At 55.1% G+C, this 23,773-nt stretch overlaps 1 protein-coding gene and 1 long non-coding RNA gene across 2 annotated transcripts; one reads left to right on the top strand and one right to left on the bottom strand.

Annotated features, from left to right (window-relative positions):
- Positions 1–243: 243 nt before the first annotated feature.
- PGAP3 (post-GPI attachment to proteins phospholipase 3) lies at positions 244–14,213 on the bottom strand. The gene is made up of 8 exons (XM_037140585.2): positions 13,949–14,213; positions 12,623–12,720; positions 11,671–11,823; positions 4,115–4,177; positions 2,976–3,037; positions 2,554–2,690; positions 2,073–2,277; positions 244–1,895 (listed from the first exon to the last, which is right to left on the bottom strand). Exons 1-8 carry the CDS (start codon positions 14,127–14,129, stop codon positions 1,832–1,834), a joined length of 963 nt encoding a protein of 320 aa, XP_036996480.2. The 5' UTR covers positions 14,130–14,213; the 3' UTR covers positions 244–1,831.
- A 24-nt stretch (positions 14,214–14,237) lies between these two features.
- On the top strand, positions 14,238–23,122 carry LOC119045763 (uncharacterized). The gene is made up of 3 exons (XR_005081851.2): positions 14,238–14,409; positions 15,730–15,828; positions 22,850–23,122. It is a non-coding gene; the product is annotated as an uncharacterized LOC119045763 (long non-coding RNA).
- Positions 23,123–23,773: the final 651 nt, after the last annotated feature.

Genomic DNA, 23,773 nt, shown 5'->3' with positions numbered 1-23,773 from the left:
GCTGAGGTGGAAATGGCAGGGGCGGGGCTACAGTCCAGGCTCAAAGGGAGTTCTGGGCAGTGAGGGAGGAAGAACAAGAACCACCTCCCCCCAAACTGGACTGGAGCTGCGCCCAGCTCTGTTGTGGCTCCGTATCTGGTCCTTGCCCCCCCCCACACACACCTACGGAGAGATCCCCGCCTGTCTGCCCTTCCCAGCGTCCCCCAGCCCCCCTTACTCACACAAATGAGATGTGCACGAGGGTAGGTGATGCTGAAAACTGGTTTATTAAGAATGTCCTTTGCTACCCTCCAACCTTAAAATAGTTCTCAGGATCAAAACGGATTAACATGGGCCACCCCAGTCCCTGCCACTGGAATCCTAGCATAGTGTCCCTGCTCTCAGCGAGGGACGAGGTGGCAGGGAAAGGAGCGAGAAGTCTGACCAACCCCCTGCCCCAAGCAGAGGCTGCCTTTGGATGGAGTTTCCAGAGCTCCATATTCTGTCCTTGTGTGGCAGGAATGGGCAGAGACTGCCAGTAGTGAGCAGAGGTCACCTTTACTGGGGTGCGGGCACAGCGTGGCCCCTGCCAGCTACAGCTGTTTCCCCTCCTCTCTCAGGCTCCCTGTCCCCTCCCCAAGGTCCAGGCTGGGCACTGGGGGCGGGGAGGAGACAGGGAGACTGGAGGGGCCAGAGGATCCCCACTTCTTTCCTCCTTCTGCCTCCCCGAGGGCTGGCTCTGGAGGGTGATCTTGAGTTGTGTGTGGGGGCCCTGTGTGGTTTGGAAGGGGGGGGACAACAGACAAGCACACAGACACGCATCCAGCCCAGACGCCCAGATCCCCAGCCAGATGTCGGGGGCATCCTGGCTCCTGCCTGCCCGGGGTTCTGTGCAGCGTTGGTGCTCAGTATCCAGTTGTTGACAGTGACTTGATTCCCTTATCCTGCTCCGACCTCCTCTCACAGTGGGGCACACTCACCTGCACTCACACTCATCTCATACTTACCCTACGTATATTCCCCTAACCCCCACTAAGCGTCTGCCCCCCGCCCCCGCATGCACTTTAACAACACTCACACTCTCCCCCCACGCTCCACACCACACCAGGCCAGGGCTCACTCGCTCTGTCTCACTCAGCACCCCACACGCCCCTGGCCTGTGCCCACCACCACGTCTCCTGCAAACTCAGTCTGGCCCACACCCCCTCACACATTGTGTGCAGGCTCCCAGCTAGGTTCTGGCCCCAAAGGGGGAGTGTGTGAGGCTTTCCTGGGGGTCTGGTCACAGCACCAGTCAGGGTGACACTGCTCCGCAATCCCAACAGCTTGGTCCCTTCAGATCCCATGGGAGGAATGAGATCTGCCTTAAAACAGGGCAGCCAAGGAGCAAGAGTCTAGTGCCACCTAGTGGTCCCTGGAGGAGGGCATGGGGTTAACAGGAGGGACCCCACTATACCCAGGAAGGCCTGGTACTTGGTCGGTCTCCCAGCTACATGGAGGGCTCTGGCAACCACCCAGGCAGTGGGTGGGGGGCGGGTGAGGAGGTGACTGACAGAGAAGAGGGGGCAGTGATCCTCTCTGTGGACCTAACACAGCTCCAGCCCAGTTCAGTCCAGGAGCCAGAGGGACTGCCCATCCTCTAGCCCCAGAACCCCAGAGGCCAGGCCCGAACAGATGCAAGGCCTGTGAGGGCCACGTGGGGGTGAGCAAGGTGGTGGGCAAAGTACATGATTCTGGGCCCACACCTGTTGTGTCTAAGTTCAGAAAATAAATCCTCTCGAGGACTGAGGAGAAGAGGAGCCTGCAGGGAGGGTGCAGAATCGCCAGCAGGGCAGACCCACTGCCAGGGCCTTCAGTCCAACTTGAATATGGCCTTTGACTGCTTCAGCAGATACAAGCTGTCCTCTTCCAGGAAGCTGCAAGTGAAAAAGAAGCGGGCTGAAGCCTAGCTGTGAGCGCGCCCCCTGGTGGCAGGGTGGGGTGAGTGCAGGCGAGCCGGCAGCGGGCGGGACAGCGGAGAGCGCAGTCTCCCCTATAGATGGGTTGAGGAAGGGCACAAGGAAGGTGAGCCCTGGGCAGGGAGTAGCACCCACCTGAAAAAGAGGACGTGGACGGGGATGGTGCTGATGTGCCAGATGGCGTGGGCATCCAGGACCCAGAAGAGAGGCGGGAAGTCCAGCAGTTCGAGCAGGGACAGCCCCTGCAGCAGCAGGACCACCACCATGCACTTGCGCACGTGAGGCAGCCGCTGCTGGTTCCACAGGCACCAGGCCAGCCACCACACCAAGTTCACCAGGCCTGGGTGGGCGGGGCGGGGCGGGGCGAGCTCACTCCCTGCCCCTCCGTCTCCCCCACCCCACCCTGCCCCTATGCCCAGGCTCTTTGACCCCTGGGCCACCTCAGACTTCCCCTCCAGCCTCCCCCCACCTCCTACCCCAAATCTTTCCCTTTCCCCACCCAAGGACCTTTCCAGAACCTCCTTCTCCAGAAACAGCACCAACAGCCTCCCACCTCCACCCCAAACCAGCGGCTCTTCAGCTATTCCAGCCCGCCGGGATCCCGGTCCTGCCTCACCAATTGCCACATTGGCAGCCAGGTTGTAGCCATAGTCAAAGCGGACGAGGCCCAGGTAGGAGACATGCGCGGTCAGCAGGAGCAGCAGGAGAGCCCCGAAGGCACTGGCCACAGCCGGGTGCTGCAGCCCCACAGTCCTGCCCGGCCGTGCAGAGCTGCTCAGGTTGGGGTGGCCCATCCCCAACAGCATCCCCTGGGGCACCCCCTCACCCAGACATCAGTGCTTGGAGGCCACTGCCCTCTCCCCCCCCACAACGGGCGGCTGGGCAGGCCTCCAACCCCACCCCCTCCACCTCAGGCCTGGGGTCAAGCACTACAGCTCCTTGGGAAGAACCAGGGCCCCAAGTTCTACCCCAGGTGGCTGGGCAACCCCTTTCTGCCCCGGGGCTGACTGGGCCCCTGCAGCCGCCGAGGCTGCTCACCTGACGCAGCACAGGTAGACGGAGTGTAGGATGACGGTGGAAGCACAGAAGTAGTCCATTTTCTGAGGACAGGGAGAGTCGGATGAGGGGCCAGCGAGAGGGCAGCAGGAGGTGGGCGAGCATTCGTGGGGGGCAGGACCCAGAGAGGACCCACCAGGGACGGGGACCCGCTGGGGATGAGGGGCTGGGCAGAGGCTCAGCCCGAGTCCGAGGCCTGTGGTCAGTGGGATCGGTGTCTCCTGCTTCTTCTGCCTATTGCTGTTTCGCTTCTAAATTTAACGGGCTGAACCCTGTATTCACATAACACAGTTTTTTACAAACTGTGCCCAAGGAGCGAAGCGTTCGAGTGATGGGGAGGACGCCTGCCAAGAGTCCTGTGCACCCAAACCTGCCCCAGAGCTCAGAGCGCAGCCTGGAGCCCCGCGGCTGTGGCTCCGGTCCTGACCCCGCCCCTTCCGTGGCTGCGGGAGCCTGAGCAAGTGATTTCACCTTCCCAGGGCTCAGCGGCCTCATCTGTTAGGAGAGCCAACCGCCCTGGCAGGTACCTCCCCTGGTTCCAATACACCACAGCTGCGGGTTTGATCCCTGGTCAAGGCATGTACAAAAAACAACCAATGAATGTAGAAGTGGGACAACAAATAGGTCTTTCTATCTCACCCCTCTCTAAAATCAATTTAAAAATTAAAATAAAATCTTAAGAAAAAGAAAGCTCTGGCTGGTGTGGCTCAGTTGGCTGGAGTCCCGCTCCGTGGACCAAAAGGTTTCAGATTCGATTCCGGTCGGGGTGCACACCCAGGCTGTGGGCTCTCTCCCCTGTTGGGGTGCGTGTGAGAAGGCAACCAAGTAATGTTTCTCTCGCATCTAAGTTTCAGTCTCTCTCTCTCTTCCCGCCCCCTACACCACCCTTCCTCTCTTTAAAAGCAATGAAAAATGTCCTTGGATGAGGATTAAAAAAAGAAGAAGAGCCAATAACCACCACACCCACCTCACAAGGGTGAGGCGAGGCTCAAGGGCACTAACAGGGTCACAAGGCCCAGAGCAGAGTGGGTGCTCCCGGACGGGGTCAGCAGGGGACCCGAGAGCAGGCTCCGCCCCTCCCCTCTGCGGGGCCGGGCGCTGGGGGGGCGGGGCGCGCTCACCTCGGTGAGGTCCGTGTCCCTGGTGTGGAAGACCGTGGACCAGAACCAAGCATTGAGGGAGACCTGAGGAGGAAGGCAGCTGGTGAGTGAGGCGCCCCAAGGCGAGAAAGACCCCCCCAGAGGCCTCACACCTGCTCACTTTTGGGAAGGGGCAGAGAAACGAGCTTCCCCTCCCTCCTGGAGCCCACTAAACAAACCCGTGTGTGCCACCCCCACCTGGCCCAGCTCCCTCAGGCCCAACTTCCCACTCCCCACCCCCAAGGGGGTGGGGGTCTTAAAGCCGCCACAGGTTTCTGGCCTGGGAACCAGTTCTGGCAAAGTGGAGCTCTCCCAGGTTACTCAACCCTAAGACAACAGCCCCTGGGGGGCCTCGCCTCCTTCCCCAACTGGCAGGTGAGGACAGCTCCACCCGGCCAGGGGAGCCAGTGACCTCAGCCTCTGGGGGCGGGAATGAAGTGGGTGGGGTGGAGGGGCTCGAGCCAGCTTGGGGTGTGTCTAGAGCAAGCAAGAGAGGGAGTTGAAGCAGATCCCACGGGGGCCAAGTCTCAGAGGAGGAGGAGGCTTGCCAGCCGAGCCCTGCTTCCTCCTGGCTGGGCCGGCCCAACCCGCTGGGCCAGTGGCTGCTACGTGGAGCAGGGCTGGAGGGGGCTGTGGTGGGCACGAACCCAGGGGAGTAGCTGCTGCCTTCTCCCTGGAAACTAACTGCAAGGAGAGAGCACACCCTGTCTTATAAATGAGCCTGGATCTTGTGGGAGTCGGTGCTGGCACTTGTTTCAGGGACTGCCCTTATCCACACAGAGTCCCCAGTTACTGAAAGAAGGGTGGGCTGGGGCAGAGATACTCCCAGGGGCCGGGAGGAAGGCCCGGGAGCCGGAGACAACCACTTAAAGGAAGAAAGAGTCAGCCCAAGTGCCCTGGGGGTAGGGAGGGATGCGCTAGGGTAGGACTACCCCACCAGAGATTGGGAAGGCCAGGAGAGGCTCACTGGAGTCCAGTACACCAGGAGCGCTGGCCAGGCAGAGGACCGAGGGCGCAGGGTAAGAAGCCGCACTCCACCAGGTGCTGCAGCAGGAAGCCCAGCCAGCAGGATGCGTTCCCTCACGCGGGCGCTCCTGAGACATCGGGGAGGGGGCGGCAGGGCTCTCCTCGCAAAGCCAGTCAGCCCTGAAGAGTCTCTGGAGCCCCCTCCTACCAGCCTGTCTGGCCTGAGTCTCGCTGTCTCTGAGCTCCCCCCCCCACCCCCCGCCCCGCCGAGACAAACCGGGGACCAGCCCAGATGCTCCTTCATCCCTTTCCAGCCCTGACGGCAGGTGGTTATTCTGGGTCAGCCGGTCCCATCCCGCCCCATCCCTTGTGCTCCCAGAGTTGGGAACGGAGGCTTGGTCTGGAAGCTAAGAAATGGAACAGAACTGGGAGGCTCCCTGGACGGTGCCCCCAGAGTCAGCGCGGGAAGAGCGGCGGGCTCAGGGATGGAGACCCCCGTGGGCCAGTGGGCCAGGTCTCCTAGGCAGGCCAGGGCCAGGGCCACCCTCGTGGAGAATGGCCCTGAAGTCAGCATGAGTGCGAGGGGGGTGGAGGGGCAGGCAGAGGGGTGGATGCCAGCCAGGCCTCCTTGTCATCAGGCAGGGAGGGGGAGGTGACACAAAGACCGAGCTAAGTGGCGGCTGGAGCCCTGGAAGCAGGGTGGTTGTACAGGGCCAGGGCTTAGCTGTAGGGCACAGGGGCGGGGGCTGCTTGGTGTCCGGTTCAACGGCCTCTGCACCCCAAAAAGTCCCCTCTCCACTGGGCAGTATCCCATTATTGGGGGACTCCTCTTCTGACCCTCTCCTCAGGCCCTGGAGACAGGAGAATGTAGCCCTGGCTGGTGTGGTTCAGTGGATTGGGTACCAGCCTGCAGGCCAAAGGGTCGCTGGTTGGATTCCCAGTCAGGGCACCGGCCTGGGTTGCAAGCCAGGTCCTAGTTGGAGAGGATGCAAGAGGCAACTGATCGATGTATCTCACACATCTGTGTTTCTCTGCCTCTCTTCCCCCCCTTCACCTCTCTCTACATAAATAAATAAAACCTTAAGTTTAAAAAAAAGAACATAGGCCCAGGGCCAGACTGCCAGCGCTCACAGTCCAGCTCTGCATGCCCTGTGTGTCCCTGGGCAGGTTATTTAGCCTCGCTGCGCCTCGGTTTTCTCATCTGTGAAATGTAAATAATCATGGTGTTGCTGAGGACGTCAGGAGAAATACAGGTACAGCCTGTGCCCAGGACACGGTGAAAGAGTAGGTGGCGTTTTTCCCCACCTTGCTGACCGGCATGGGACCCTCCCGCCTCTCCACAGACCAGAGAGGCCAAGTCTGACGCCCTCTCTCCCTAAGGGCCAGGGAAGCCTGTGGGGGGAAGAGGTGGTCTCCCCACAGCTGCCCAGGCCCATCCCACAGTCCTGGGCTGGGGACAGAATGTCCAGAGCCTTTACGAAGAGAGGGACCCTTGGCCGAAGTCCTGACTTAGCCCCTGATTAGCTGTTTGCTTTTCGGCAAATAACAGCACCTCTGCGCCTCATCCGCACACCTGCTGCTCCTATAAAACAGGGTCATAGCAGAGCTCACTGCTCCCTGTGCAGGCACCTGGTGGGTGGAGCCAGATGTGGGCTCCGCCCCCACCCCTCCCACCATCACACTGGTAAATATTCCTGTTTTGTTGAAGCTGCCACTGGGCCCCTTATCCTGACGACTTGCTCCCCCCTCCCCCCCAGGGCAGAGGAGCCCCCTGTTTACATTTGTTAGGCAATAGCGAGTTAAGAGAACTGTTTCTATGTACTGTATATTTTACGCTTGTTTACACCTCTAAGTGTTATAACTGATATTTTGAAAAACAAATGAAGAGGAAATGCCCTGTTAAATAAAATTAACTGGCACCAAGAAAAAGAAAATAGCAGTCGCTGGCGGAGAGGGTGGTGAGGACGGGACCTGCGGAAGGCCTGGCACAAAGAAGCCACTCGACGGAGGCTTGCAGTGACTGCCACCTGCTGTGCAGTAGGTGCCACCCACGTCATTTTCCTTCATCATGTCCAACAGGCCGACCCCACACCACTTCCCTTTACCTGGCCCCACCTTCCCCTTCCTCAGGGGTCCCAATGTTACAGGTCAAACTGTGGGTCTCTCAACCCCAGAACACAGAGGCCTAGGCTGTAGGAAGAGCCCCCTGCTCCGCCCCCCCGCTCCTGAGCTACCATCCAGCAGGGTGCACTGAAGAGAGGCTGGTTCCCTTGGCTCCATTTGGGATCAAGACTCAAGTGAAGTGGACAGAGGGACATGGAAGGAAGGGAAAGCCCCTCAAATGCAAATGTCTGGCAGCTCCTGGGCTCCTTGGCCAAGCGGGAGCAGAATGGGGAGGCAGATGGGGTAAGTGGCCAATCACACGGACCAGGAGGACCTTGGGCTTGCCCAGCAGGCGCCAAGAATGTCTTGTAAACACTGAAGACAGGGGGGCCACGGGCAGGGTGCCAGTGAGGGTGGAAATGCAGGGGACAGGGGAGGCGGGTGGAGGGAGAGCAGGAGGCTGCTTGTGTGTTGGAAAATAAGAAAATTGAGACAAAAATATCACAGCCGTGAAACTCATTGGATGCCAAGTGAGCCCGATCTGTCAGGAATCCGACCCCTGTGCTAAGCCCCAGTGCTCGGGGCTGTCACTGACACCGTGGCGGTGGGGACAAGTGGGTCTTTAAATAGCTCAGTGTCTCAGAAGTGGGGGAGGCAGAATGTTAAATATGACGCCTGCTGCCATGCTGGCCCCCCCCCCCCAGGCCATGGTGTCTCACCCCCTGCCTCACGCAGGGCAGGCCCGCCCGGGCTCGCTGCTGAGAGGGATGGGGGAAGAGCCCGCCCGGTGCAGATGGGAGGCGGTGGGCTTTCTACACCCTCCCAAAGGATTCTTGGGTTCCCTGCCTTTGCCTGCTTCACTGGCTCTTGTCTAAATACTGGGAAGTCCTACCTGCAGTCTAACCATCATCCTGCTGCAGCTTTAAATGATCTCTTCTTGAAGTGTCCTCAGCAGAGGAAGAGGACAGTCAGCCCCCACCCCCACAAATCACCTGGCTGAGACAGTTGGGGCTTTTCTGGCACCCCCAGGCTCTCCCCTCATCCTGAGGGTCTTTCCTTGCTGGATGAGCAGGCAGGGAACTGGTGCGGCCTCCTAGCTTTGGCAGAGAGTGGGGGCCCCCAGTTCCATGGTGTACAGCACTTTGGCAGGGTCCCCCAAAGCCTGGCTGTGGCCCTGCCTGAGCTCAGGCCTAAAGGTCGAAGTTCTATCAGTCCTGCTGGGAGTAGGGTCTTTTCATTTCCCAAAAAGAAAGAGGGAGACAACCACTCCACCTCAGACCTAACCTGGAGCAGGTGAGAGGCCTCCCTACCCCACCCCAACAGAAATCAGGAGCCCTGCCACCTCAGAAGACGCAGCCTGGCACAAAGTCCACTGCCCCACCCTCCATACAGACGGAATCCCTCCCTTCTGCAGACACACAGGACAAAAGGTCAAGTGTAAAATCCAAACATGATCCTCAAAGGCAGTGTGGATGCCGATACTCTGTCCCTCAAGGGCCTAGGGGTGGCAAGAGGGGGTTCCTTGTCCCAGAATGTCACACCCTGTAGGGGCCCTAAAGACACAGGCCCCAGATATCTGCCTCTCCCAACCTGACAGCTACCGCTCTGTCCCCGAGGGTGCGAGGATGCCTCTGGGAAGTGTGACACCCCACCAGGAAGGAAGCTGTGTGGCTGATGGCAGTGAGATGCCAGGATCAGGGTGATGCAGACGGGAGCCATGAAGTGACCACTGGCTGCTGGCATGTGGCAGGGAGACAAAGGCTGGGACCCTCGGAGGCCCCTCAGACCCTTGGGTCTGTCCCGGGAGGCTCCAAGCCGAGTTCAGGCCACGCTGTCCTGTGCTCTCAGTTAGGGACGAGGGCCAGGGGCAGTGACAGCGTTGGGCCTGGACAAAGAGTGTCCCTGAAGGAGCCCCAAGGAAAAGAGGACCGCTGTACCCTCCTCAATTTCCCTGCCTGTCCTGCCTTCTCAGCCAGGACCGTAACTCTTTTTCTGCGAGAGGCCTACACAGGAAGTGGTGGCTCCAGCCCACTCAGGCCTGGGACAGCCTCCTGTGTGCTGATGCCAGGCCCTGCCCGTACAACAGTCCCCGTCCCTCAGCCTGGCCCCCGGGCTCCTCTCTGCTCCGTCTTCCCACCCCTGCTCCCATTCACACGGCCACACAGTGGCCGGGCTGGCCATCAAGGTTCTACACTCTCCAGCGCCCGTACCTTTGTACCTTTTTCCCACTGCACCCCCAGCTTGGAATGCTGGGGCCAAATGTCCTCCCCCACATGTGCACCTGTCTAAGGCGGCCCAGGCCTGCAGGCCTCTGCTCCTCCGTGGGTGTCCCTGACAGGCTTCTCCACGTGGTCTCCCCAGGCTGTCTACCCAAGCCCTCCTCGGCTCTGCCTGCCCTCTGCCTCCCAGCCTGTGCCTCCCACTGGACTCAGCCAACATTTGTCCCGGCCCGGGAGACAGCCTGGGAGAGGGGCTTAGTGCTGGGGCCCCGGAGTCAGACAACCCTGAAGCTAACCTGTCTCCACTGTTCGCGAACTGGATGGCTGTTGACTTTGGCCAAAGTTTTTCCTTACAGCGTTAGGAGGGTTAAGTGAGAAAATGTGGGTAGAAGTACTTAGGGCAATGCTCATCACGTGACTTTCCTTCCATAATTCCTGACAATTATTATTAATCTTGGTTGAATGGACAGTGTTGAGGAGGATCAGCGTCTCCCAGAGGCTGCACGGCCTCCTTCCCGCCCTCCTCCTGGGGCTCAGCCTGGGCTTCCCAGTGTCCCCACGCCATCAGCCCTAACGTCCTCAGCCCTCATCTTCCTTGACTGTCCGGGAGAATTCAGAAGAACGGCCCACTCTCTCCTTCCTGTCCTCGTCCTGGGACCCCCCATCACACGACGTGCTAGTTCTCTGCCTGCCCTCTCCTGTCTCCATTGCCGGCTCATCCCCCTCTATTTAGCCGTTATGTTTTGGGGTTCCTCAGGCCTCTGTCCTGGTCCCTTCCCTTCTCGCTGGTGGTCTCACCCACACACATCGATTCTAGCACTGTCTCATAAGCGAAAACACAGGAGGCACCCCTGATTCCTGCCCTCATCTAACTCACCACTGACGCTGGTCAGCACAGCCAGGGTAACGGGAGTGTGGATCCCAGAGCCCCTCCCAAGACCCCTGCCACCTCTCTAGCTACCGTGCCCTGTGCTAAAGCTGCTGGCTAGCTCCTGCATCCTCTCCCGACCCTTCGATCTGTTCTCTGCACAGCAGCCAGAATGAGCTTCCCAAATAACATATTCATGAAACTCCTTCTCTCCGACCCTCTTCGCTTCCTGATACTTTGTAAGTCAAGACCGGAAGTGCCTCAGTGTATCCCCAGGCTCTCCATGGGCTGGCCCTGGCCACTGTCCACCTGCCTGGCAGTCTCACACCCCGTTCCCTGGCTTCCTGCATGGCAGGCCTCCTGGCCATCTAGGTCCTCATATAACCTGAGCTCACTCCTGCCTGTTCAGACATTCTGAGTCTCGATAGATGACTCCTCCCATTCTCCCCGAATTTACCTAGTGAACATTCACCCCCCACTCTGACCTTCCCTTGCATGCCCCTCTTCCTCAGGGAAGCCTTCCCTGATTGCCTGCACTGGTCTGGTCCCCCGTCCCACCTACAACACCTTTCTTCCACTGTACTTTTACATTCAATTGTATGATTAGGCCCATCTGTTTTTATATACTTTTGGATCTCCAGCAACCAACTAAGTACCTGGCACACAGTAGGTGCTCAGGACATGAAAGAATGTCTGCTTTGATGTCAGGAAGGTGAGTGCGACTTGTTTCCCTAAGGCTTACAGAGGTAGCTCCAATCTAAAGATCTCCATAGCGACCCTTTCCTCTCACACCCTCCCCAGGGTTATTACAGTGCAGATCTGTACTCAGTGCCTAGCCCGGGATGCTGGCTCTTCCAACCAGCCACACTGTGAAGCTCAGACCCCTCTCTGGTTACTCAGATGGAACGTATTTCTGCCCCCCTGGACGGTCTGAGACCAGGCTGAACTCCAGGTGGAGTGCGGTGGATGCTACTGCTTCCCGGCCTGGGCTGTGGTTGAGATTGCTTCACAGTCTCCAATCCAACAGGGGCCTTGGAAAGACCCGTGGTTTCAGCACGCTGCCTACCACCCACCGCCCTTCTGTCTGTAACTTCCCCTGTCAGGGCTTTCAGTGACTTCCTCCTTGAGGACGAGAACAGCGTTTCTTTCCTCTCTTCCTCCCTCCCAAACAGCCTGGCCTAGGACTCTGCTAGGGAGGGAAGGTCCCATTCGGCACCTTCCCTTTTGTCTTCCCAGGCCCAACCACCCTGCAACTGCCACTTTAGCCCCGGGAAACAGAGGGGAAGCTCAGCGGGTGGAAGCCCTGTAGGGTGAGAGTGGCGACCTAAGAGTTCCTCTGTCCTAGACGAGGAGTGGAGCAGGAATCCTGCCAGGTTACCTACCCAGGCGAAGGCCACGCAGGTGGGGTACATGGGAGAGGAGGCCGGCACGAAGGCGCGGTAGCGGCAGAGCATCACCAGGCTGGCCAGGCCATTGAGGAAAGAGGCCGCGGCAGAAGCCGGCTCTTGGAAGAACAGGAACCGGGAGAAGGGCCACTGGAAAAGGAACACATCATGGGGGGCCTGAGGGGTAAGCAACCCCCAGCTAGCCCAACCTATCTTTCCTTGACTTGCTGCATCAATAGGTCCTCAGCATGTTCCTCCGCTTGGGACCTGGCCAAGCTCTGGTTCAGACCCTCTTTGAGTCAGTGAGCTCCTGGTCCAGGCACTGGCTGAGGGTCACCCCTCTATCCTGGCCAGCACTCACCCCTGTGAGACTGGTCTCTGGGAAGGCCAGGGCGGCCAGTGTAGATGGCTCAGAACGGCCTGGTGGAAACAGTGCTACCATCTGGAAGATGGAGGCCTTATTTCCTCTCTACCACTGACCGCAGCCCTCTGAGCGAGCCTCAGCTTACTCTGTGATACATACATTGTGGAGAATAATTCTTGCCGACAGGGGGCTGGAACAAGATCATTATTGGATCCAAAGGCACCAGCAACCTGTGTCTCGCTAGTCAATCGGAAGGGTATTACTATTTTAACCCAGACTCCTACTGAAGCAGCATCTTCCCCGATGCTGTGGTGGGCCGGGGAATTTCTCCTTGTGGCAAGGTGGGCATGCAACACCCCTGAGAAGCCCAGCGCCACTCCCGAGGAGACCCTAGATCCTGCTCCAAATCCAGAGGCAGGACGCATTGGTCTCATCTGATTCCCATAAGAAAACGAGCAGATTTTGAGAAGAGCAGGCACCCCAATACAGCCGCATTACTCCACACTTCAGACTGTGGGTCCAACTAGGACATACCTTACTCCCACCACACCGCCACTGTCCGCCTGCCCTGACCCTCCAACTCACCTTGCCATGGAACTGAGGCACTTCATGACCTTCCTGGAGGTAGATGCCGACGGTGACCCACATACACTCATACTTACAGTCATCCTGACAGGTCCAGCCTGAAACAGATAAAGTGGCCTAGTGACCTGCCCAGGAGGGAGGCACAGAGAGAGCTTGAATGGGGCCCAAACTCGAGTGCAGGCCAAGAGGGCCTGCAGGTCGAAGAGAACCAGAAGAAATCTCAAAAGTCTAGTTTCCCACTTGGATGGGTAAAAGATGGTGGGATGTACACACATGAGAAAGGGGTGTGTGTGTGTTCTAAGGGGTGGAGGTGTACGGTGAACAAATCTGAGATGTTTCTTCTCTTCTCCTTTCACCCAAGAGGAGGGTCTTGGCAGCTGATGGCCTCATTTATGGACACATGGGTTTATATTTGTCCTTCCTGACACGGGATTTGTCCTCCCTCACCAGGGAGGGACACTGCTGCCTTACCCCCCTCCTATAAAAATAAAGTCTGCATTCTTCAGTCTGACTTTTAAGGCCCCAAATCGTCTTTCCAATTTTATTTCCCCAAATCGTCTTTCCAATTTTATTTCCCAATACTCCTTTTCATGCACGCTGCTCCCCGGGGAAACCAAGCCTCTGGATCTGCCCGCAGCTGCCCAGGGCCTCCACTCTGTCCCATCTGTCTAGATGGGAAAGGGGTGGTTCGGCTTGCAGTCATAGAGGCCAGAACTGGAAGCTCTACAATACTACTTTCTGGCTCTGTGATTTTGGGCAGGCCGAGTTTTGCATCTGTAAAATCGAAATCTACCGCAAAGTGACACCGGTCACACAGAAGGTAACCACTAGGACACAGGTCCAAATTGAACGTATCTATCCAGAAGCTCTTCTCAAAATGTTCTAAGGTGATTGCTGTCCCCAAGCCCACAAAGCTATAAACGATTCCTTTCTCCCCTACATGATCCCATGGCCTAATCTACGGATCCTTTAGGGCTCGAATCATTCTCCACCTTGAACTAGAGAAGGTTCGTGCACCCATGGGAACTGTGAGCCCCGAAGGGCAGGACCCTGGGACCCTGCTCTGATTTCAGTGTCATTCCACGAAACCGTACCCGGAAATAGTAAATGAATAACCGTTTGAATGAATAAATAAAAAGTAAATGAAAGTCTCTGGGAAACTAACACTGGCTGATGGCCTTTCATTTCCCTGGGGCTCCACTCACACTCACAATGGATCCTGGGTAAGAAACTAAGTAAGATTTAGAGACTGACAGCAGAGGGGTATTTGGGGGCGAAAGAGGAGGGGTAAAGATCAGGGGGCGTGGTTCAAAGGGCGGGACTTACCTGCTAAACTCATGTAGATTGGCTGGCGGGACCGGAAGTGCTTCAGAGCGTCCCCCGAGCAGTTCCGCTTCTCGCAGCGGAGTACGCAGTCGCGGTAGACCGGCTCGCGGTCGCCCTGGGAACCGCTGGCCAGTGCTGCAGCTCCGGCCAGAAGCACGAGCCGCGCCGTCTGCCCGGCCATCCTTTCCCTTTACCCTCCGCCGGCGGAGAAGCTTGGGAGTCTTCACATCCGGAGTAACCGGAAGTGTCTTGGTTTTCTACCTTCTCCGCTGACGTCTACTTAGTTTAAATAAAAAGTGCCCGGATTTTCCTGGGCGTCTGCCCCGCCCCTTGTTTTACTGTCATCCCCAGATAGAGAGGCGACAGGGTTAAGGGAAAGAGGACGCCAGGTGGATTAAGGCGCAAAGTAAAGTGGTCTTTTTAACAGCCGTCTTGTGTCTTCCCCAGGGTCTCTGTTTGAGGTAGGGCTATTTTTCTGTCACTGGCCCTGTTAGATATGCACCTGGAACTGTCAACTCCTCTCCATCTCCTCTGCCACCACCACCCTGGTTAAAGGCATCATCTGTCGCCGAGACAGCCACAGCAGCCTCTTAACGAGTCTCCCTGCCTTTTCTTTCACTCCCTCCAGTCTGCGCTCCATTTCCCAAAATTCAGATTTGACCATGTCACTTTCCTTGTTAAAATTCATTTCCGGGTCTCCATACCTCAGGATAAAATAATTCCGCAAGCCTTGCACGATTTGGCCCTGCTCACTAGTCTGTGTCACTCTCCTGCCCAGACCTACCTGGAGGGGCCATGTCTCTCTGGCCTTCTGGCTTTGTCCCATCTGTATCACTCTTACTGTCACCCTGTCTCATTCTTCCAGTCTCGGTTTAAACATCACTTTGGAGGGCGGTAACACCTGGAGAGTGATATAACACACAGTGGTCTGTTTTTCCCCAGTGGGGTGGGGACCCCTGCTCTCATGTTTACCACTCTGCTTCTAACACTAATACATGATTTGGCTCCTGGTAGGCACTAAGAATTTTTTTTTTAATGAATGCCAAGTTTTTAAACTGGGTGCCAAGTCCTGGGTTGTCCAATCAACCCTGCATCTGAATCAAACCAGCATGATTCAGACCGTGCTGAAAATAGGAGACGTGTAATATTTTCAGGAAAATTAAGAGGATGACCTTTAGGAATGGGGTGCTGGCTTTAGCATTCCCCCTGTACCACCAGCACACACATGCACATCTCGCTGAAGCGTGGAAGCCTTGTAGTTAGATGTGTAATTAGAGTGTGTGGATTAATGACTGTCTTGCCTCCTCCCCCACTCTCTTCACTCCTGGTCAACATTTTCTTTTTATCAACTTCTCTTTTTCTTTTCTTTTCTTTTATTTATTTATCTTTAGAGGGGAAGGGAAGGAGAGAGGGAGAGAAAAATCAATGTATGGTTGCTTCTCGTGCATCCCCTGCTGAGAACTGGCCTGCAACCTAGGCATGTGCCCTGACTGGGAATTGAACCTCGTGATCTTTTGGTTCACAGGCCCATGCTCAATCCACTGAGCTACACCAACCAGGGCTAAACTTTTTATTTTTATTTATTTTGTTCGAGTACAGTTGTCTTCTCAACTTTTTCTTTTAATAGGGAGGCGAAATGAGCAGGAAGTAAAATTGGATTCCGTTCATTTACACGTTAGGCAACATTTCCTGGGCCCTTAGCTCTAGCTCCATTCCAGGCAAGGCACAACTCCAGGCGGCACCGTCCATATCGTATTTTCTGTGACTTGTTCCTCTTCCAGTTGAGCATCAGATTAACAGTGTCCCCTGGTTGTCAGCGATGGGGAAGCTGAAAGAAAACATCCTCCCAGACCCTCCAGGAGCTGATCAGAAACAATCAGGTACTAACACAACTTTGCAACTGCTAGATCGGTCTGTGTATAATGCATTATTCCACTTTGTCTTTATTATAGCTCTGGGGTGAATATTTGTTTGAGGAAATACAGGATTAAAGAGAATGAGATCCTCACAAAGCAGGGTGCTCCCTTTGAGAGAATTCCAAGTGAGCTACAAGGCTCTCTTAAAACACTTTTAAGTTTCCAATTTCGGAGACCTCATTCTATATTATATAAAATACACTAATATAACATGGCAACACCCCACATTAAATAAACCTTATTGCCCTGGCCAGGTAGTTCAGTTGGTTGGAACATCAACCCAACAGGCCAAGGTCTCAGGTTGTCGGGGCACATGAAAGAGACAACCAGTGGATGCACGAATGGGGGCATCAGCAAGCAGACGTTCCTCTCTCTCTGTCTAAAAGTCAGTGAATGAAAATAAATAAATAAATAAATAAATAAATAAATAAAATTGATAAATAACTGCGTAGAGTTGGGTTGCTGTTAATAGTTGGCCAGATGGCCCAGTTGGTTGGAGCGTTGTCCCGTCCACCAAGAGGCTGCAGGTGTGGCCCCGGTCGGGGAACATATGGCAGGCAAGCAATCAGTGTTTCTCCCTCCCCCCGCCCCACTGCCTCTCATCCTAAAATCAATAAGCGTGTCCTCGGGTGAGGGTTAAAAAAACCTGTTAACTGCTATATTTTATGTACATTTAATAAAATACGAATATTCACATTTTAAAAATATTTTGGAGCTAACATTAAAAATTAGTTGAGGTCTCAAACATTTCATAGATCCTTGGAAATTCATGCCTGTGTGGCTGATGGAGAAAATCCAAGGGTCAGGTGGAGGGAGAGAGAGGAGGCTTCTGTCCTATTGTCCTGGTGGGGAATGGGGTGTTGTTTTTCTAGGACATCTCTTGCGGTTTTTCCATCTCAACACATCGTCTCTAGGCAATTACTTGGGGCCTCTCCCTCCCCCAACGTCTCAATCTAGGACCCTCTTCTTTACTGAGCACCCGCTTTGCTTAATCTGCTTCCTAACTTGTATTTGGTCTCCTCCGTGAGTCAGTCTGCAAAGGTATCGATTGATTCCTTCAGCTCCGGTTTTTTGAGCCCTATTGGGTGCGAGCCACTGCGCTAGGAAAAAGGACAATGAATCAGAAATGGTTCACCACGTGCAAGGCTCTGGTGCGAGATGGAGATGAACGAGGCACCATCCTTCTCATCGTCGGAGAAGGGAGACGGGCCACAAACAAGCATCAGACAAAAGACTAAGATAATTTCACTGCTAATGTAGGATAATTTAGCACTATCAGACTATAAATTATACACACCCCTTAATCCAGCAATTTGCACAAACCCTCTACCCAGCAATTTTTCTCCTAGGTGTACCTATGCAAGTACGAAATGGTGTAAGCACAAAGCTAGGTATGGCAACGTTGTTGTTTTCTTTTATTTTTTTCCCAGCACTTTTTTATTTTACTTATTTTTCAAGTACAGTTTTCTATTTCTCCCATCCCAGCCCAACCCGCCCTGTGCTCCCCACCTCCCTCCCATTTCCACCCCCCTTAGTTTTGGTCCATGTGTCCTTCATACTTGTTCCTCCAAATCCCTCCCCCTTTTTCCCCTTAAATTCCCTCCCCTCTCCCCTCTAGTTACTGTCCCCCTATTCTCTATTTCAGTGTCTTTTGTTTTTATTCTGCTTGCTTGTTTGTTTTGTTGTTTAGCTTCCTGTTAAAGGTGAGATCATATGGTATTTGTCTTTCAACACCTGGCCTATTTCACTCAGCATAGTGCTTTCCAGTTCCATCCATGTTGTTGCAAAGGGTAGTAGCTCCTTCTTTCTCTCTGCTGCATAGTATTCCATTGTGTATATGTACCACAATTTTTTGATCCATTCATTTACTGACGGGCACCTAGGTTGCTTCCAACTCTTGGCTATTGTAAATTGTGCTGCTATGAACATTGTGGTGCATAGGTTCTTTGAAATTGATGTTTTGGGATTCTTAGGATATAATCCTAGCAGTGGAATTGCTGGGTCAAAAGGCAGGTTGATTTTTATTTTTCTGAGAAAATTCCATACTGTTTTCCATAGTGGTTGCACCAGTCTGCAATCCCACCAACAGTGAACTAAGGACCCCTTTTCCCCACACCCTCTCCAACATTTGTTGTTTGTTGCTTTGTTTATGATAGCCATCCTGACCGGTGTAAAGTGGTATCTCATTGTGGTTTTAATTTGCATCTCTCTGATGGCTAGCGATATTGAGCATCTTTTCATGTGTCTCTGAACATTGTTATTTTCAATAGAAAAAGAAAAGCAAACAAGTAAATGTACACTGATAGGGAATGAATTGCATTCATTGAGAAAGATCGATACAATTACAATGCAAGGCTGAACAGAAGGTAGTAGGAATGGGCAGACTGATAATGTACTGACATGGAAAACCCTTCACATTCTTGGTAAGGGCGAAAAGTGAGGTGTAGAACAGTGTGCGTGCATGTTACTTAATGTGAAGAAAATAAAAGTGTTTAGTATGTTTGCTATTTTAGAGAATAGATCTAGATAGATACACAAGAAAGTGGAAATACTTGTTGCCTCTGTGGAGAAGTGAAGGATACTTTTTATTCTTGTACCTTTTAAATGTTGTACCCTCTGTATATATCATCAACTAAAAACAAAGAAAATTGTTAAAAGAACAAGTGTTGAGTTGTATAATTGGGTAATGTAACAGTGAGGGAGAGAGAGTAGGGGATAGGGAGGGAGGGAGAGGCTACTGTTGGTGGTCAGAGCACGCCTTTTGGAGAAAGTAACATTAGAGCTGAAGGAACCTGCTCTCCTCACATCTCCAGGCCCATTGTTCTAGGCAGAGAGTGCAAAGGCCCTACAGCAGGAACCCGCTTAATGTCTTTGAAAAACACAAAAAGAAGGTTAAGGTGAAAGGTTTGGGCAAATGGAAGCTATGGAGAGGTGTTTTAGCACTGGAGTTAATTAGATGATCTGACTTTCATTTAAAACCTTTACTTTGGCTACTGTGGGGAAGGAGGAGTGGTCTGGGGGGATTGAAAGGGGGCCCAGCAGCACTGGGAGGCCAAAGGCTACTAGTGCTTCCACCCAAGGGCAGCTGGAGGCTGCTGCTACCTGGTGGTGGCAGTGGAAAAAAGGGTAGATGTATTGGGAGAGGAATTGATAGCTCTTACAGAAAGATTGGCTATCAAGGGCAAGGAAAAAAGAGGAATCAACAATGTAGATTCAGTGAATGAAATCATTTGAAATTAGAACTGCCTTTCTGGGCCAGGTCTTCATGATCGCCCTAGTTTAATGCTTCTGGAAGCTCACTAGTGTTGGGGCCCAGGAAGCTTTTCCCTTATGCCTTTTCATTCTTCTGGTTGGTCAAATAATTCAAAAGACGTGGAGCGGACGAACAAGAGAAAAACCAAATTCCAATATGTGCTCCCAGGGAACTCACATAAGCATGGAAATTCCAAACACAGCGGGCAAAATGAGGTGTGTATGTCATTCTGGGCTAAGGAAGAGGAGGTAGGCGATTCAGAGGCAGACGAAAGAGAGCGAGCAGCTGGTCAACAAGTTCTTGCAGGGCCACCTAGAAGCAATGGGACGCAGAGGGTGACCTAGCAAACAGATTTTGCTCGGATCCTCCCTTGTCTGCCACACTTAGTCCCTATCCGCTCGGGTGCTTAGGCTGGGCTTTCCCTCCTGAAGCAGGGTTGTCTACCTGGATCTGGAGGCAAGTAAGAGGGAGGTCAAAACCAAAAACACAAACAAATCAGCAAACAACAGAACTCTTCCTGAGTGTGTTGGGCTTCCACTGTTGTCAGCTCAAAATAATCTGCATTTCGGGGTGGCACGTGGCGGGGAAATTTGCTCCGGACCCCCGGCTAGTACGCCCTTTCTCAAGCCAAAAGCCAGAGAGGCCAGCAAGTCCTCATTCACAACCCCACTGCTCTGTATCTTCAGCAGAAGGGGAGTGAATGAGTTGGGGCTCTGAAGGGCATAACGGAGCAGGAAGAAGCAAAGTTTGTGAAGCAAGGACTTTGAAATTGGGCAGAGCGATGGTTCAACAGGGCTTGTGAGGGGTAAGCATGGAGTTTTGAAGAGGTCACCGCCCCCCACTCCAAGTCATAAAACACTGTGATCAGGGACTATTGAATCCAACTCTCTCTTTGTTCCGACAGCAAAGTGAAGCCTTGTTTCGGCCACATGGTCCAGTGACTGTTTTAGGAAAGGACCCCAGCACATGTTAAGTGGCACAAACACGCTGATGGCACAGGAGATAGGAACGCAAACCCTACAGCCTCCTATGCGCAGGCCAGGATGGAAGCCACGTGCACTTCTGCACAGGCGTCAACGCCGGGTGAGGCTGAGAGCGCAAGAGTAGGTTTGGTCTCCGCAAAGCAGCGTGGGGAGAGAGCCGGGAGAGGGGCTGAGGGAGGCGACCAGCATGTCCAGGGTCATCTTGTCTGCGTGCCCCTTTGTTACACCTGGGACTGGGGTTCACCCTGGACTCAGGGAGCAGCCTCCCGGCAGTTAGATCGCAAGCATTCTTGAAAGGCCATCTTTAGGAAGTACAGATTTTCTTATCAAAATCTTCCAAATGACTCTCCCGTGGCCCCTGGGGGGACTGGCGTCTACTCTCCGAGGACGCCTTCCAAGCAGCTAATTCACGCAGACTCTCCCCCTGCAATCGGAGCCCCGACTCGAGGCCCCGGGGGGTAGGCCCCAGTTTGCAGCCTGGACCTCGGACTGTGGACCGGCTCCCTTCTGTTTGTTTTCAGTCTCCTGACCAGACGGGCTGGTGAAGTAGGCAGAGGGAGGGGACTCTGGTGCCAACGCGCACGCGCGCGCACGAGCACTCCCCCTGTGCGCCCCCCCCCCCCCTCAGCGGGCTGGTCAATGATTGATTGGCATTTCACAGGCGGCTGGCTCCAGAGCCCACTCTGTTGACCCTTGGAGGTCACCTTCCCTAAGCCAGAGCCCCCTCCTGCCTCTCCAGTGCCAGCGGTCACCTCCGCTGCCCACAGGCCGGGTACCTGTTGCCCAAAGGCCTGCCCTGCAGACCTCTCCCGCATCTGTCCCCTGCCCCTTGGTTGGCCCCCCTCTGTCCCGCAGCCACCCCTCTCCTCTATAGCTGTCTCCTTCCCCAGGGTCCTTGTTGGACGCTGCTAGCAAACCCTCTGGCTCCTCCAGCAACCATGTGGGCCCTCCAGCCCCCTTCCTCCCCGCCCCCAGTACCCACCCCCTCCAGCCTTTGTCCCGCAGACATCCTCTTTCCTTGGCTCTCCAGCCAGGCCCTGCTGGAGGGGCAGTGGAGGGGAGACTCGAATCAGCAGTACCACCCCTGCCCCCCCCTTCCTCTCCCCTTGTCAAACACCAGACCAGGTCTTTCCCCTTCCTTCCCTGCTCTGAATGGGCTCATTCTCTCGAGAGCCTCGGCCCTTCTCGAGCCTCCTCCCCGGGGCGTGAGTTCTGACCCCCGCTCCTCCCCCATCCCACTCAGGCCCGCGGGCTCCGCCCCGTCTTGGCAGCCCACTGGGACTGACCATTGTCTCCAGTTCGGGTTTCCTCCTGGGATCTGGGATGCAGAGAGGGTGGGCTTGGCTTGGCAAGGCTGGAGAGGGTGGCTGGGACGGGTAGTTAGTTAGTTACCCGGATTTCTTGGAGGATCCCGCTCTGGCTCCCGCGCAGGGGCCAGGGTGAAGGCCGGTCATGGCACCCTTGATTCAAGGCTCTGGAGCGGACTGGATGAAGCCAGAGCCTCATGCCTCGTTCCTATTACCTGGGAACCCCAGGTTTCCACTTCTGCAAACTCACACAGATCACACCCGCCTCCTCTGGTGCCCTAGGACTCAGGGGGTTGAGGCGTGGGGCTCTCGGATAGAGAGGCACCGCGTAGGGGGTCCTGTAAAGGGGCCACAGCAGCCTTCCTGCCTGGGCCAGCCCTCCTAACTCAGTGTTGGGGGAGGGTGGGCCTGGGAGAAAAGGGAAATCTCTGACCGGAACCCTAATACCCTGACGGTCTCTTCAAGGCTGAGTAGGCACCTGTCCAGGTACAGCCCTCCAACATGTGAGCAGCAAGTGACTCTTGGAGTCAGGCCACTGTCTCCTCACCTGAAAGGGCTAAGAGGCACCTGGACCAGGTCTTGGACGGTGTGGTGGGGAAGGGGGAGGGGTGATTTTGCTGGCTGCTCAGCTTTTTCCTCACTAGCTCTGACAGGGTCCTGGGCAACTTGGTTAGTTCATTTGAGCCTCTGTTTCTTTGACCCTCGCCCTCTCTCTAGAGAAACGAGGGGTGCCAATGCCCATCCCAAAGGGCGGCTGTGTCCCCAGACACAGCAGTATTTCTTGGCCGGTTGTGACTGTCGTCCCCAGAATAGGTCCGTTGGACTTGGTCCCCAGGACACACCTGCCGTCACCCACACTTACCCTTAATACGTGATGTTCACAAATCTTTCCTATTCCATTCTATTTCTTAACAAACACTTTGTCTTGATTGTCTAAATTGGATTCGTGACTTGGTATTCCTCTCCTAAAGTCCTCCAAACCGCACAAGCCCTAGAGCCCCACGAAACCAGCATCTGCCACAGCACAAACCAGACCTGAGGCCCCTGACCAAGGTGCTCAGTACCGTGCTGGGGGCCTTGGGCATTTATCGCCTTGGACCCCTAGCCCGGAATGCCGGATGCTATTTTACAAGTGATTGAACAGACCAAGAAAGACTCAGCCACTTGCCCAAGGTCACACAGCCAACGTGCGGGGGGCGAGGAGATTCGAACCAGGTCTTCCTCATCCCAGAGCACCCCTTTCCCAACCTTTCCTCCCCCCTCCTCTGTGAATGTGCCCGTATGGAAGCAGCTTAAGAAATGCCGGTGTCCATTCTTTTTCTTTTCTTTTTTTTCAGAGAGAGAAGAGGGGAGGGGGAGAGAGAGGGAGAGATCTGGGGAGACAAGAAACATCCATGTGAGAGAAACGTCAATCTGACCGGTTGATCCGTTGCCTCTGCTAGGTGCCCAGACCAAAGGATATGTGCCTTGACCCGGGATCAAACCTGCAGCCTCGCGGTGACCTGGACAACACGCTCTGACCAGCTGGCGTCCCTGCTTCCGTCCCCAGCAGGCGCCTCCGACCCCCTCCCCAGCAGCACGAGCCTGCTCTGCGCCGCGGCGTTCCAACCAGAGTAGCCAGATGTAACAAATAAAAATACGGACGCCCAGTTAAATTTGAATTTCAGATAAACAAGGACTAATTTGTTAGTGTAAGTTGCATATCCCATGAAATATTTTGTTGCATTTTCAACAGAAACATGCCTTTCTTTCCACCCCACGCCCACTTCCACCACCCACTGGGCCTTAAGTGCGGGGCCGGGGGCCCAGCTGGAGTGCTGTGCGGGGAGGTGGACCCGAGCAGGCCGGCGGAAGAAGGGCGAGGGACAGGGAAGCCACTTTGGGTAAACTGGCGCCCAGTGCCCCGTGGTACGTGAATAAGGGGGATGTTCTTCCAACTGGCGGCCCCTCCCATTTGACCCTCTTTCCCCAGACCTGTAGACTCTCTTAAAACCATGCTTTTCACGATGGATCAGACGCCTCAAAGACTCGAGAAGGCGTGCCAGGGAGTCCTGGAAGCCCCGAGTTCAACACGACGCACGCCCCTCCTTGCCTATCAATTTTACTTGGGGATGCGGTGGGAGAGCCATTATCTGATATTAAGACCAACTGGCACTTGATGGAGTAGGACGCAAACTCTTCGGGAATGTTTACGATAAAACCTGCGACTTGAAAGAAGTTGGCATTTGCCCCCCGCCCCCACCCCGCGGCCCCCGGGGGAGGGGCGCCCCCGCCCGCCCCGCTTCTAGGCGCCCCGCGCGCGGAAACGGGTGGCCGCGGCGGCGGCGGCGGGCACCCCGGGGCGGGCGCGCGCGGGGCGGGACGCA

The sequence above is a fragment of the Artibeus jamaicensis genome, unplaced genomic scaffold, assembly GCF_021234435.1.
Source record: "Artibeus jamaicensis isolate MK-2021 breed Jamaican fruit bat unplaced genomic scaffold, CSHL_Jam_final contig_1998, whole genome shotgun sequence".
In the NCBI taxonomy this organism is placed as follows: Eukaryota; Metazoa; Chordata; class Mammalia; order Chiroptera; family Phyllostomidae; genus Artibeus; species Artibeus jamaicensis.
This window is presented reverse-complemented; position numbering and strand designations above follow the sequence as displayed.